The sequence below is a fragment of the Zootoca vivipara genome, chromosome 5, assembly GCF_963506605.1.
Source record: "Zootoca vivipara chromosome 5, rZooViv1.1, whole genome shotgun sequence".
Taxonomy (NCBI): Eukaryota; Metazoa; Chordata; class Lepidosauria; order Squamata; family Lacertidae; genus Zootoca; species Zootoca vivipara.
In genome coordinates, this window is record NC_083280.1 from 24,756,265 (window position 1) to 24,771,758 (window position 15,494).

General features: G+C 43.8%; 1 protein-coding gene across 2 annotated transcripts in view; it reads left to right on the forward strand.

Annotated features, from left to right (window-relative positions):
- The window catches only part of CP (ceruloplasmin), a 28,688-nt gene that overhangs the window by 10,515 nt on the left and 2,679 nt on the right, over positions 1-15,494 (forward strand). For both annotated transcript variants that reach the window (XM_035132841.2, XM_035132842.2), the window contains exons 7-18: positions 414-553; positions 2,041-2,181; positions 2,317-2,528; positions 4,084-4,234; positions 6,568-6,780; positions 8,030-8,237; positions 9,946-10,085; positions 10,943-11,071; positions 11,809-11,915; positions 12,896-13,115; positions 13,410-13,549; positions 14,851-15,014. In XM_035132841.2, coding sequence (XP_034988732.2) covers positions 414-553; positions 2,041-2,181; positions 2,317-2,528; positions 4,084-4,234; positions 6,568-6,780; positions 8,030-8,237; positions 9,946-10,085; positions 10,943-11,071; positions 11,809-11,915; positions 12,896-13,115; positions 13,410-13,549; positions 14,851-15,014 — 1,965 coding nt within the window. The remainder of the gene's footprint in view (positions 1-413; positions 554-2,040; positions 2,182-2,316; positions 2,529-4,083; positions 4,235-6,567; positions 6,781-8,029; positions 8,238-9,945; positions 10,086-10,942; positions 11,072-11,808; positions 11,916-12,895; positions 13,116-13,409; positions 13,550-14,850; positions 15,015-15,494) is intronic.

The following is a 15,494-nucleotide window of genomic DNA, read 5'->3' on the forward strand; positions in this document are numbered from 1 at the left end:
GTCATGACTAGCCAGAACAGCAGAGGACATCTACACCTGGGGAAATTGTGCAGCTATTCCATTGATTTTTTAAAAAAAGTTGTTCAGAATGTCATGTAAAGAGTCAGTGAATGGAAGTGTGGCTAGTCCATAGCAAATTCCCTGTGTGGAAGCAAATGTTGTTGTTACCTTTTGCTCCTTTAAAATCCCTTCATTGTAATTCTTCCATGCCACCAGTAAGGCTGACCATTTGGGCCTCCAGGTGGAGTCCTACCATCCAAATCACTTTGATTCCAAGTTATGCCATTCAAAGCCAAACAACAGAAGAAATTAGGATGAGATGAAAAGCGAACAATTTTAGTATGATGCAGAATGTCTTTCTCTTTGCCATTATCTGAATGCAGCTCTTGAAAATAATTTGTGTTGCTGCACAGGGAGTCCAAGACATTTTTTGAAAAAAGCGAACAAAGGATTGGTGGATCTTACAAAAAAGCTCTTTTCTTTGAGTATACCAGCAGTGACTTTTCACAGCGCCGGAAGAGGCTCCCTAGTGAAGAACATCTTGGGCTATTAGGTAAGACCGTTTTTTAGCCTCTGGCAATCAAAAGCAGAGGGGATTTTCCGTTTCCTAGGCTGAGTCTTTCAAGGCTGAAGACAGCACACCTGTCAAAGTAATGGTGTCACTAGTTTGCTGTCTGATTACTGCAAAGAGGTCTGGCACTGTGGTTTTACCCAAAGTGAATGTGGATGGGAGCCTGAAACTTGACACTAAAGAAACCGAAATGCAGAACTAGGGAATATCATGCCCAGAGTCAAAATGCTACTGTCGTGGCTCCCATTCGAGGACCCTGTGCTCGGGCTCTTGATTCAGTTGTTAGCATTAAATGTTTTATTCCAAAATTCACTACAGCACTCAAACATAAGTGGGGTTACTGGTTACAAAGTCAGGAAGGACGGCAGATAGGTAGAAAAAGACAGTGACACAACATTTGACACACTCTCTGAGCATCTCTTTCAAAGAGCAGGGTGGGCACCTTCATTCATGTGGTTGACGTCTGAAGACTCAAACCTGGGGACTCAGCTACATTGGTAAAGAAACAACAAATTGAATGCATTTTAAACATGTAACACCAGATGGTGCCAGAGAGCAGGAATTGTTTAAAATGACATTTCCCATAGGATTTTTTTCCTTTTTAAAAATGATCTAAGTTCTGACTTATCTATTACATTTTTCCACTTTGGGAAAGCAAGTAGGCTGAGCATGTGAAGTCTGTTCGCACCAGTGCAGTCACTTCTGCATTTTTTGTGATAGAGGTAGAGATGATGGGGCTGACTCATGGTCAGGTTTATCCCTCTGTGCCTCCCCTGAGGACAGTAGATCTATGTTCTCAGAGGGTGCTGCCAGGGGAACCACATTGACTGGCTGGGATACCCCATCCAATGACGTTGAGGCAGGCCATTCTCCTGACAACCCATTTGGCCCTTCTCCCGGGTCTAGGTCACCACCTCCTGATCTGTTGGACTTCTCCCTGGAGCCAGAGTCCTCCACCAGGTCCTGTTGATCACCAGCTCCTCCCATGGGTTAGATTCCTGCAGTTCCTTGACCTCTTCCTTCCCGTCTGACCACTCCCACCAAGATGTTTCCATGGGGGTCATGACAGTAGCTTGCCAGCTAACACTTGGGACCCCTCCTAAGCCACATCTCCATACAGTGGTACCTCGGGTTAAGAACTTAGTTCATTCCGGAGGTCTGTTCTTAACCTAAAACTGTTCTTAATCTGAGGCACCACTTTAGCTAATGGGGCCTCCCGCTGCTGCTGTGCTGCCGCCACATGATTTTTGTTCTCATCCTGAAGCAAAATTCTTCACCCGAGGTACTATTTCTGGGTTAGCGGGGTCTGTAACCTGAAGCGTCTGTAACCCGAGGTACCACTGTACAAGCTTTGTACCACACCTTATTCAAGTGCTTTTGCTGAGGAGGCAAGCGGGCTTGGACTGCAACCATGATTAAGGTATAATAGTTTTAATTTGTGTTGTTGGGTTTGTGTGATTTTTAACTAGGACCTGTCATGAGGGCAGAAGTTGGTGAGACCATCCAGGTGACGTTTCTAAACAGGGCAACGCACCCTTTCAGCATTCAGACGCATGGGCTGAGCTACAACAAGGACAATGAGGGTGCCTTCTACAACACCATCTCTGGAGGTGAATATTTATGTTAAGAGAATGATGTAAATCTTGCGTTGCATCCATTGGAGGAGGTAAACCAACTTTCTTCCCATGCTTCCCATGAGACAACCACTTAGGGGCATTTCTTTCTTGATTATGAACTTAATGTAGGACCTGCAAGCCCATCCTCGCATGTGAATCCTGGAGAGAAATTCACGTATGAGTGGGAGGTTCCTGAAACTGTGGGTCCTACTCTGGAAGACCCAGATTGCCTTACTTGGATTTATTATTCAGCATCAGACTCAATCAAGGACACCAGCTCTGGCCTAGTGGGCCCATTCCTGGTGTGCAGGAAAGGATCGCTGCTTCCTTCAGGGAAACAGGTAATGCAGGAAGAATTGAAATCCTCCTCTTTGCATCACCATTCACCAACCTTTTTGGCGCCAGCCGCACAATTGGGATTTTGAGAAACTATGGTGGGTGTTGGTCACAAAATGGCTGCTTCGGAGGCATAGCATAATGGCTGCCACATCTTATAGACAAAATGGTGTGGGCGTACCTCTCCCCACCCAAACAGGCCCTCCACCAATGGGAGAAAGACACCTATATCAGCCACCACCATCCACCATAGCTGTCAAGTTCTCCCTTTTTTTAAGGAAAATTCCCTTATGCTGAATAGGCTTCCTCGCGAGAAAAGGGAAAACTTGACAGCTATGCCATCCACCCTCACAGATAGAAGTGCTTCTGTTCTGAACAGAGGAGCAGAAGAGAGGGTAGGCGTCAAATCCTGGCATCAAATGAGGTGTGGTCATTTTTAAGGGGATGCGTTCAATGTAGTAGAGACTGAGTCACTGAAAAAAGGAGGGGAGCAGGGATTTATTGATTTTTGAGAAGGTACTTACTGAGACTTTTCTTGGGTGCCATACTGGGGGCACAGTGGTGTCTGTGGGCACCACATTGACTCATTGCCTTTGCCCCACTGCTATCCTCCAGAAACCCTTTTTGTAGTGCTAAGTTGGAGCAAATATCAGGGGTGCCAACTTAAATAAAACATTGGAGGCTCCCAGATAAGCCCCCTCCCCAACAGATCACAAGATGTGACACATGCACACTATTTTAATGACAATGCCCATCAACTTAGGGGGGTCAGCCTCCTCAAATATTTTATGGGGGGGGGGGGCAAAGGGAGCTCAGCCCCTAGGAGTTGGCTCCTTTACATAGAAGACTCGATTGATGTTTGCTCCAGTTCAGCAGTAAACAGTGAGTTTTCCTCTGGCAAAGCGGCAAGCAGAAGTCTGGGTGAGCCCTGACTTTCTAATCTCCAGCAGCATAGGAAGTCAGTACGTTTCCGAGCACAATTCAAAGTGTTGGTGCTGACCTTTAAAGCCCTAAATGGCCTCGGTCCAGTATACCTGAAGGAGCATCTCCACCCCCATCTTTCTGCCTGGACACTGAGGTCCAGCACCGAGGGCCTTCTGGTGGTTCCCTTGTTGTGAGAAGCCAAGTTGCAGGGAACCAGGCAGAGGGCCTTCTCGGTAGTGGCGCCCGCCCTGTGGAACGCCCTCCCATCAGATGTCAAAGAGAAAAACAGCTACCAGATTTTTAGAAGACATCTGAAGGCAGCCCTGTTTAGGGATGCTTTTAATGTTTAATCGATTATTTTATTTTATTTTTCTGTTGGAAGCTGCCCAGAGTGCCTGGGGAAACCCAGCCAGATGGGCAGGGTATTATTATTATTATTATTATTATTATTATTATTATTATTATTATTAGCTGGGTGATTTGAAAAAGAGCACCCCAGACCATGAAAAGCATTTGTTTCATTACTTGGAAAAGGAGTTGCAGGTTGTTTTACAGATAGCCAGCCCCAGCCAGTTTAACAGCGTTTTCCCACATGTGTCCCCCCACCCCCACTTTTACACTTGCTCTTTTCCACAGAAAAATGTAGACAAGGAGTTTTTCCTCCTCGCCACAGTATTCGATGAGAATCTGAGCTGGTATCTGGACGACAATATTGCGCTATCTGTAGGAAATCTTACGCAGATTAATAAGGAGGACGAAGATTTCCAGGAATCCAACAAGATGCATTGTAAGTTTACCATTTTGTTTTGTTTGTTGAAATGATTAAGGCAAATTCTTTACCCCATCGCCCCACCCAATCACCTCCCTAAACAAACACTCACTCGGAGAAGGTCTCTGGGGAAGGTCTCTCACCCTGGCACAGATGGGCAGGGGCAGCCTGTCCCATTTTGCCGCCTGAGGCAGAATGGTAAAGTGCCGCCTTCCCCAGCTGCTGCCACTGCCCACCTCAGTAACTGGAGTTGTACAGCTTCCAGGTTCTGGCAGGTGCTCCCTTCCCTCCACGAGATGTGGTGATGGCTTCTAGGTTCTGGCAAGATTCCACTAGAACCCAGAAACCAATGCTGCAGCCTCTTCTCCTTGCTTCTCCAGCAGTGGTGGATGTGGCTGTTCCCCACTGAGGTTCTGCCACCCAAGGCAGCTGCTTTTGTCTGCTTCATGGGCGGACCAGTCCTTCATCTGGAGATCCCCCCATGGAACGTAAGCCATTGGAACTTACATAGGTGCGAGTCCCCAAATTGGGCATTTTGGGAGCATGGCAGAGGTAGAACAAGGAGAGACCTACACCTATTCCAAACCTTCTTGCGCTCAGTCACATGAGCCAGCCACCGGGAACGTAGCCAGCAAAAATTCCTCCTGAAAGGTCAAATTCCTCCTGAAAGGAACAAAATAAAAAAATTATTTCATGGAACAGTGGCTTCTTGATTGAAAGCACCCAAGTCTCTGAAACTGTTTCTCCTATTGCCCAAGGAATGAGAGAATGTTAGACTGCAATCCCATTCCCCATTACTTGCTGAGAAATGCAGAGCAATTCTGACTACAGAAATTCTAACTAAACTCCTTTCAGGAGGTTCTAGTTACAGGTCTGACGTAGTCGAAACAAAATAAAAAAAATTCCTTCCAGCAGCACCTTAGAGACCAACTAAGTTTGTCATAACGGTAGGTATGAACTTTCGTGTGCATGCACACTTCTTCAGATACACTGAAGCAGAAGTCCCCAGACGCTTATATATAGTCAGATGGTGGGGGGGGGGAGGTATTACTTAGAAGGGTGGAGGGAGTGGGTGATTGACAGACTGATAGCTGTTGATGACCGTTAATGACTGCAAATGGTCTACAGGAAAAAGCAAGGGGTGAGAATTCCTTCCAGCTTTATCATGTATAATGAGATAAGAATCCAGTTTCTTTATTCAATCCAGGTCTCTCCGTGGTTTAAGCTTGGTAATAAGTTGCAGTTCAGCAACTTCTCTTTCCAGTCTATTTCTGAAATTCTTTTCACCCTTCTGAGTAATACCTCCCCCCCACCATCTGACTATATATAAGCGTCTGTGGGGACTTCTGCTTCAGTGTATCTGAAGAAGTGTGCATGCACACGAAAGCTCATACCTATGACAAACTTAGTTGGTCTCTAAGGTGCTGCTGGAAGGAATTTTTTTTATTTTGTTTCGACTACGTCAGACCTGTAACTAGAACCTCCTGAAAGGAGTTTAGTTAGAATTTCTGTAGTCAGAATTGCTCTGCATTTCTCAGCAAGTAATGGGGAATGGGATTGCAGTCTAACATTCTCTCATTCCTTGGGCAATAGGAGAAACAGTTTCAGAGACTTGGGTGCTTTCAATCAAGAAGCCACTGTTCCATGAAATAATTATTCATGCAGTGCATAAACTATGGCACTCACTTCCATAGGAAGCAGTGATGGTCACCAACTTGGATGGCTTTAACAGAGGATTAGGCAAAATTCACAGAGGAGAGAGCTATCGGTGGCTACTAACCATGATGGCTGCAGTCAGAGGAAGCAACGCTTCTGAATACTAGTTGTTGGAAACTGCAGGAAGGAAGAATGCTATTGTGGTCGGATCCTGCTTATGGGTTTCCTGTGGCCACTGTGGAACATGATGCTGAACCAGATGGGCAATTGACCTGATCCAACCGGCTTTTCTTATGTTGTTCGATTCATTAATTTCAGTGAGCCTGAGTAGGACTTAGCTGAATACAACCCTAAGATTCTACGATTCACTCCTGTCTGACTTGCGTTGGAGCAGAATCCAGATAAGACAGCAAATATGTGCATAGATGCATCTTTAGTTAGATGTAAGCCCTATCAGCAGAGTGAGATTTAAGTCTGAATAAAGGTACACAGGATTGGACTACATTATCAGATACCGTATTTCAAATAGATGGAAGATGATGGCTTGTTTGTTTGTTTGGTTGGATTGTCTAATTTGCAAAAACTGTAAGCACATAATATGCATCTTTCCCAATTGATATTGAACTATATTGTGTTAGTTGTGGGATTTTGACGTGGAATGTGTTTAAGCATCAATTTGCACTCTTATTTTGCAGCCTTAAATGGATACATGTATGGAAGCCAGAAAGGCCTTGAGATGTGTAGTGGAGACACCGTTTCGTGGCATTTGATTGGCTTGGGTTCAGAGGTTGACATTCATGGAATACATTTTTCAGGAAATACCTTTTTGACTAAAGGCACAAGAAAGGGCACAGCTAATCTCTTTCCACACAGCTCTCTCACAACTCTTATGAAGCTTGACTCAGAAGGTGAATGACGACAATTGTTCTTACCGATTTTAAATGCTTGCCTAGACATCCCAGCCATTTGGTTATATAAACTTCTCAGTTTGCAGTCTCTGGCCCAGCAAATTATTTCTAAAAGGGGGAAACCGAGTCACAATCTCTCCTTAGTCCTGTACTTAGTTTGAAGAAAACTGAATTATGGAACTCTTATCCCAAGGAAAGTTATGTGGCAGAGTTGAGCAATTTCCAAAGCGGGGTTAGATAATCAATGGAAAATTATACCAGTAACTGCTAGCTGATTATGCAAAACTCTGCCTCCATCCGACCCGGTTTTGTGGTTGGCTCTACCCCTGGCACCACCATTTTGTGACTGGTGGGCCTTGGTAATTTTCAGCTTTCTCAAGTGGGCCGCATTTGTAAAAAGCTTGGAAAACCCTTTTCTAGCTCAAGTCTAGGAGGTGGTCTAGTGTTGCACTCCTGTTGGAAATGCTAAGAATTAGTGGAGCATTTTTGGAGTTGGTTTTTCTCTCTTGTATCCTTCTCCTGAGAACCTTCAATTGTGTAATGAGTAAATAGTATTCTGGTCCTTCTCTTTTCTGTTGAGTGTGAGTAGGCAAACTAAGGCCCGGGGGCCAGATCCAGCCCAATCGCCTTCTCAATCTGTCCCGCAGACGGTCTGGGAATCGGCGTGTTTTTACATGAGTGGAATGTGTCCTTTTATTTAAAATGCATCTCTGGGTTATTTGTGGGGCATAGGAATTCGTTCATTTTTTTAAAAAAAAAATTCAAAGTCCAGCCCCCCCCACAAGGTCTGAGGGACAGTGGACTGGCCCCCTGCTGGAAAAGTTTGCTGACCCCTGGTGTGACCCTTTGCTTGGGTCAAAAAGATAGCTGGTTTATTTATTTAAAAAATTATACTTGTCTCTGAATCCTCAACGTGTTACAGTGAAAAATATTCCACTTGACCTGCTTCTTCATCTTGATCAACTTATATATTACACAAAGCTGATACCATAATAAGTGTTTTAGTCTTTAACACTCCACAATGCACTTTGTTATTTTTGTTGCAAGAGGCTATAGTTTGCTAAGGGTGTTAGGGACTGTAGCTCTGAAGGGTTTCCAGGATTCTTCGCTTTTTCAAATGCTTGATGCGTTCATAGCCCAACGAGGCTCCTCTATTATTTTAGTTCCTGTAACGCAGGCCAGGCCACCACATTTCCTAGGAGTGTTTGGTTTGGTTTCATTTGTTTGCTTCCTCTCTTTGTTTCTCCAGGGGTATTTGAAGTGGCCTGCATGACTACAGATCATTACACAGGGGGTATGAGACAAAACTACGAAGTGAGGAAGTGTGCTTCGTCACCAGAGGATAATGAGGTATATACCCATGAAAAGACCTATTACATTGCAGCAGTAGAAATAGAATGGGACTATTCCCCCAACAGGACCTGGGAGCAGGAGAGGAATCACTTCCATAATGAAAGGTAAGGCCAGAGCAAACAATGAATTCTTAGAAAAGCAGATCTGAGATCGCTCACTTTTCCTTTCCATCCTTTTGTGGCATACATGGATACATGGATCCCAAGTGTTTGGACTAGGCCTGGTGAGACCCAAGTCGAAATCCTCACCAGCCTAGTCACCAGCTGTTAGCCTAACCTACCTCACAAATTTGTTGTGAGAAACAAAATAAAAAAATTCCTTCCAGCAGCACCTTAGAGACCAACTAAGTTTGTGATTGGTATGAGCTTTCATGTGCATGCACACTTCTTCAGATACACTGAAACAGAAGTCCCCAGTTGTTGTGAGAAGTAAAGGTGCAAGGGTGAGGCGGGGGACCACATAGCTATCCTTAAGCTCTTTGGAGGAATGGTGGGTAAAATAAAAACAACACTTCTCTCCGATATTTAAATGTAAAATGTAATGAAGGCAAACAATAATTAGGAAATGCTGTTTACCTTCCCGCCACAGCGGTACCTATTTATCTACTCGCATTGGTGATGCTACTATGAAATACGCATTTCATGCAGCAGATTTCATAGGGAGCATTTCCCCCCCCTGCTTTCAGGTTCCCTGTGTGGATTATTTCATGAATGCACAAGGGATGAGTTTCTTTTTGATGTAGAATGCAAAAAATATTTAGGACTGGCACAACGCATCTCTATATCATCTCTGAGGACAGACAAACCCTTTGATTAACGCAAAGCCACATTCGCAGAGTGTAGTAATGGGCACTGTTGACTCAAGACCTAGGGTCTTACAATACCAAAGCACTTAAGATGCAACAGGATTTTAAGTTTACTTTTATTCCTCTATTTACTGTTTTGCTGATAAGGTCTGCCATTCTGTAAAGCAGCCTTCTCCACTTGGATACAACTCAGATACATGACCAGTGGTCAGAAATGGTTGGAGTTGAAAGATCTGCTAAATATGGCAAGGCAGGCAATGACTCATGCAACGCAACCCTTGCTTTTAAGCACAGGGCTGCAGGCACTTATCTCTACCAGTCTCTGGTTAAACTCTCATCACAGGCAGGTGGATTATGGCTCCAGAATAGCTATGGACTTTTCCAACATGATTTACTGAGATAGTGTGGCTGCAATTTAACAGGTCAGGTAGGCCTGCTGGAGGCCAAGATCGGGACCTGTCAGGTAGACAGGTCCTTTGGAAAGTCAGACGTGGAACACCTCTTCCCTGTGTTTGCTCCCTCCTGAGATTCAGTCTTGTTTGCAGGCATGGTGGAAAGTTGTCCCAGCCCACTTTCCAGCAGTGGATGGGGCCAGCCCCCAAAGTAGATGGGGCAAGACACCTCACACACAGTCACACTTTGCCCCGCTTTCCTAACCATAACATGGAGATGTCAACCAGCCAGAAGCAGAATGGCGTCTCATTAGTTCCTTCCTTTAACTCAAGGGTGGGGAATCTTAGGCCCAGTGACCAAAGGTGCCTCTCGAAGCCTATCTAGTCCTCAGGAATTTGCACTCTCCTTTAGTGTTTTTTCCTGACTGAAATTCGTCCTTGAACTCTGATAATGCCTTTTGCCTACCTGGTTGGAGGATGGAGAGTGGTTTATGTGTTTGTGTAAAACACAATTTCACATTTGCAATTAAATGATACCTGGAGCTTTTGACTGGTGCTTCTTAACTTTATTGGTACTTATATTCAAATGAATTCTTCACTTTCCCCCCCCTTCAGCCCAGGGAATCCATTCTTAAATAAAAATGATAAGTTCATTGGGTCGAAATACAAGAAGGTTGTTTATCGAGAATATACTGACAAATCATTCAGCACCGCCAAAGAAAGGACGGAAGAAAAAGAGCACCTGGGAATTCTAGGTATTGGCTTGATGTCTTAGAATTTTGAAGTGTGAGGCATAGCTCTAGTGGCTTTAGCCCAAACGTAGCAGAGTTTTCCTGCACAGCGCAGAAGCTAGTTGAGGTGGAAATGACTAGTCAGCTAGACGCAGAATAACTATTTACAGGATTTATTAAAAGAAAATAAAACCAGCAGAGTTTCTGCATACAAAGCAAAGAAAATAAATCCCCCCCTCTCTCTCCAACCATACGCAGCACTCCCACTCCTAACACCCACAAGAAACAACTGTGCTAGCATTCCTAGATAACAGAGTTCAGTGCTGGTCATTAACCAATCAGAGAGTAGTTTCCAGGCCAGGCAGACCTTGGCTTTCTGCCAAGAGTAAATTGACACTGCCTTGAGTTAATTGTGTGAAGCAAGAATCTGTAAGTTTCCCATGAGAACCAATTAACAGAAACTGAACTGAATTGCAAGAACAGCTATTGAACGTTATATTGGCATGAACTGAATTTTGCCGTGTGAGTCTCAAGTAAGGATGAAAGGAGGCAGCAGCTTCTGTACGTCACAATCAGCACTTTTTTTTTGATGTGCTGCATCTGCAGGGCCACAGGTTCTTCCTCACTGCATTCAACTGTGGTTTACCATTATGCTTGAACCAGATCAATGACTTGTAGATAAAGTTTAAGACTTAACACTGGATTTAATCCAGAAAAAAATTAAACCCACTTATAAGAGCCCATGCAATTTAATTTGAGCCTTAAGCGTCTGTAGGTTTCCTTTGCACTGATCGGTCTTTGCAGTTTTGTTTCCCAAAGCACTTTGGAATTTCCTTCAATGCTGTGTCTTAGAGAACATATTTGTTTCTAATCTCTCCAAGGTCCACTACTTGTTGCAAATGTTGGGGATAAAATCACAATTATTTTTAAAAACATGGCCTCCAGACCTTATTCTATTATTGCACAAGGAGTGAAAACTGACTTTGCGGATCCAGGTGAAACCAGTCCAGGTAATAGTCTCACTTGTTATTTCTCTCACTTTTTAAAATCTTGTTTTCCTTGCTTCAAGGTCTGTAGAATAGGAATAATAATAATAATAACAATAGGACAAAAGAAGCAGAAAATGTGGCGCTGGTGAAAACTCACATGGACTTAATTCCTCCTGTTCAACTTTTTGCATAAATGTTTGGAAGATGATATGATTTAGCGTTGGTGAATCTGAAGGGGAAGGGCATGCAACCAACAAGAATGCCTATCTTGTGTCTCATCATAGGACACAATCCTAACCCTAGGCCAACAGTGCAGAGAGTGCTGTGTCCACAGCCCAACTGCTCACAACAGCCAGGGCAGAAGGTGGAGAGCAGGGGAAAAAATATCCCTGTGCTAGACCAGTTTTCAGGCTACTGCAGAACACAGGCCTAGAGAAGGAACATTCTTGTTACATGGTGGGTTACAGAGTCAGCACAGGATCCAGTCCTGCCCATGAAATGCTGCTTTTCGGGGCTTTCTGCCCCTCACCCGCCAGTAGGGATGTCATCAGTAGTAGCTTCCACCCACTTGCGATTTGGATGGGCGCATTGGGGTGCTCCTCACTGTCAGGGCTTCCCTGCCAATGTGGGCAGAGGGGCAGCTTCATTTGATGCCAATGAGTTTTAGTGTTTTGAGAGAGTGAGAAAAAAAGTTTCCTCTATCCCCTTTCTCCATGCTATGCATGATTTTATCTATTTTAAATACCTGTTTCATGCAGGTGCAGTAAGAGAGTATGTATGGAAAATACCAAAGAGATCTGGTCCTGGGGAAGGGGATTCCGACTGTATCCCTTGGGCATATTACTCAACTGTGGATAAAATTAAGGTATGTTTTTAATGGCTGTTACCAAATCCGTTCCCTTTCCTGGGCACAGAACGCTTCTTCACCAGCCCCCCTACATTGGCTTCATTCCTTACTAAACGACGTGTCAAATGACTTTGTTGAAATCTTGATGGAGACAATGGGATTGGCCTCATGTAATCTGGTGTTTCTGGAAGCAGAGCTTTTAAGGGCGGGGGGAGGAAAATGTAGAGGCAGAATCCGTTTTCAAAGTACTTTGTTTGGAAGTGGCAAGCCAACTTTCGTCTGTAATGGATGTGTATAGAAGGGGTTGGATCCAGACTAGGTTAGTCACACTTTGGTCCCATTTAAATCCACCTGAAAATTTAGTCATGGTTTAAATCTCATTGATTTCAATGGGACCTAAATGTGACTAACTTAAAACTGGATCTAACCCTTTAAATATGTAGCTACATAGGTAGGCCTGAAAAATATGGTGGTGGAGCTACCATTTCCGAAGCCTCGCCAGGCTCGCACCAACCAGAGTTAGAAGGTTGCGGGGCAAATTCCCCCATCCTCTTACGTGCTTGGTTTCCACATTTTATTTTTTCTGTCATTGGTTTCAACGGGAGGGGAAATAACTATGGCAGCTCCAGGACTGGATTTTTTTTTTTTTGCCCTTATCTGGGAAACGGGACAGCTTTGGATCGAAGGTCTCCCTCAATCTGTCCCTGCCACACCTGATTTTCCCATGTCTTACTGCCAATGCAGCACCAATGACTAAGGAGTGATGGCAGCAAGGCTTTCTACTGCTGCAAGTAGGAGGCCTCTAGAAGGAGACTTCTAGAGGTCTCCATCTGTGAAGGATATCTGCAGGATCCAGCAGCCCTTCGGCCAACCTTCCAGAAGCTTAGACTTATCCCAAGCACTTAATATGGGCCAATATTTTGCTAGATGCTATTTCCCCATCCCCATTATTTTAGTAATGGCAATAGGTAATTATATACTTTTTTTTTTTCTTTCAGGACCTCTACAGTGGATTAATCGGGACACTGTTAGTCTGTCGCAGGGAGCATGTACCCTTACTTTCCACATCTGCACAGCCTATGCGATTTAATGTTCTTTTTTTGGTGTTTGATGAAAACATGTCTTGGTACTTGGATGACAATATCAACGCTTACTCTGTCAACCCAGAAGGCGTGAACAAAGAAGATGAGGAGTTTATTGAAAGCAATAAAATGCATGGTACGTTTCTAAGGCGATGGCACATTTCCAACACCCACAATTGCCAGTCATTAATCAGACATTCTGTGTTCATTGCATTTGTCACATACATGCCAAACTTTATGGCATTGGGTTGTATTGCAGCTCTTGGGTCCTTTTCTCTTTTGGAAGCTGGGCTCCAGACATCCTTCTTGCTGTGTTTCCTTCACAGTTGGCCTCCTGTAATTCAGTAGGCAGAACCCTACCATTGGCTATTGAAATTCACATGTTCCATCGAAGAGTTTTTGCCTTCATGATAAACTTCTCTTTCCTTAGCCATTAATGGAAAGTTGTTTGGAAACTTGCATGGCCTTACAATGCACGTTGGAGATAAAGTCAGCTGGTACTTAATGGGGATGGGGAACGAAGTGGATATGCACACAGCACATTTCCACGGCCACAGCTTCGACTATAAGGTAAGATGATTGGTTCCTGCCTTTAATTTTAAAACCTAGTGTTGGAGGAAAGATGATGTGTTTTTTTGGAGAATGCTCTTAGTCAACTGAATATACAAACCTGCTTTATGCTCAACTGTCCCAGTGTTTTCTATTCTGACTGGCACAGCTCTCAGCTGACAATACTGCTTGCCATCTTCTACCTGATGAAATATGATTGGTGGCAAACAACAAGGGCACATTGGTGGTTTGTTTGGGAATAGGGTAAGAGTGGGTTTGGGCAGATCCACAGCAGGCTTTTAAAGCACATGACTTCCCCCAAAGAATTCTGGAAACTTGTACTTCATTAGGAATGCTTGAAATTGAAGCTCTGCGAGGAGAAAACTATAGTTTTCAGATTTTTTGTGGGGGGGGGGAGTTTTAAATGTGCACTTTGTGATTTCAATAAGTTACCTTAACATCCTATCTGTCTCCAAGCAAGCAGGTCTGGAAAGAATTACAGACTAGCAATTTCTATCCTAATTCAACGGAAAGGCAACTTTTAAAGAAAGCAATGATAGGAAAGGGCTACAGTCCCAAACTCCATTGCCCAGTGTCCTAACAGCTACCCCACTGCCACAACCTACACTGTTTTTTTTTTCAGATTTTGGTTTTAACTGGTGGTAGTAGCAGGACCCGATTTGGCCAAGTTGTTATTTCTAATACATAAAATGAGGGACGGGCAAATCTGTTGTGTTTTGTTTCTCTCTGTTTCCATTGTTATGTTTAGTTCTTCTTAGACATCAATATGTTGAAATGGCTTGGGTAACCCAGTCAGATGGTTGGGGTATAAATAGTAAAATTATAATAATAATTAAGGTCCTCATGACAATTTGCATTTAGTGTAAATTACTCCTTTTTGTATGCAATGTTGCCCAATATATACAATTTTACAAAGCAATTCCCCATAATATAATGCATTTTTGCTTGTTATTTCCACCAATATATGCATTTTAATGCACACTTTACCCTAATACGGTATGCACATATTTGCACACATTACTTGGGTAAAGAACTGCATTGCATAATTCAGAGAAGTGCAAATTTCAATGAGTTATAAATTGAAACAAATTTCTCCCTCATGCAATAAAGGAGAAGTAGGCATAGAAGTTGCCTGCATCTTTGTTCCAATTCTATAAGTTTCCAGTACAAAAACGTTCAAAGTTCTGCCACAATATTCTTAACTCATTTTATTTTTTTGTCTTCCAATTAATTACTTCAAAGACACTGCAAAAATGTTTACTGATGTAAGGTGGTTGTTTTTTGTGTGGTTGCCCTAAAAGAACACCAGAACCTACCGGGCCGATGTCTTTGATCTGTTTCCTGGGACTTTTCAAACTGTTGAAATGTTGCCCAAGTATCCTGGGACTTGGTTATTGCACTGTCATGTGACCGACCACATCCACGCTGGCATGGAGACCACCTACACTGTGCTCCCAGAACAAAGGTAAGCAGTCACCCATTGTGTTGGAGAAAATAGGTTGCCCTTGCCAGGCCTGCCACGAAGTTGGGAGATTTAAGAAACGGGAAGGAGGCTGAAAGGGTGTTTCAACGAGCTGTGCAAAATAGAATTTGGGAAGGGGCTTCTGAAGACCTCAGGGCAAAACATAGGTTCACCTGACATCATTGTAACCCGTCAAAACGTAGCCCGTGAAGGGTGGGGAAATGAAACTGTCAGCCTAGAAAGATTCCACATCCCTGAGCTACAGCAGTCTTGTGCTGCTCCCCACATCAGAAGAGCTAACTGATGTTATCTGCTGCACAATTGAGGCTGACTCATTGGCAGCTGGGCCCATTGGCTAAGTGAGGCAGGATAGATCATGATAGATGGAGCCAAGGAGAACAGCAGACTAATGAGATCAACCTACAGCTGACGAAGCTTAAGATCTGCTCCCTGCCCCCCCCCCCATTAACAGTGACCACATAT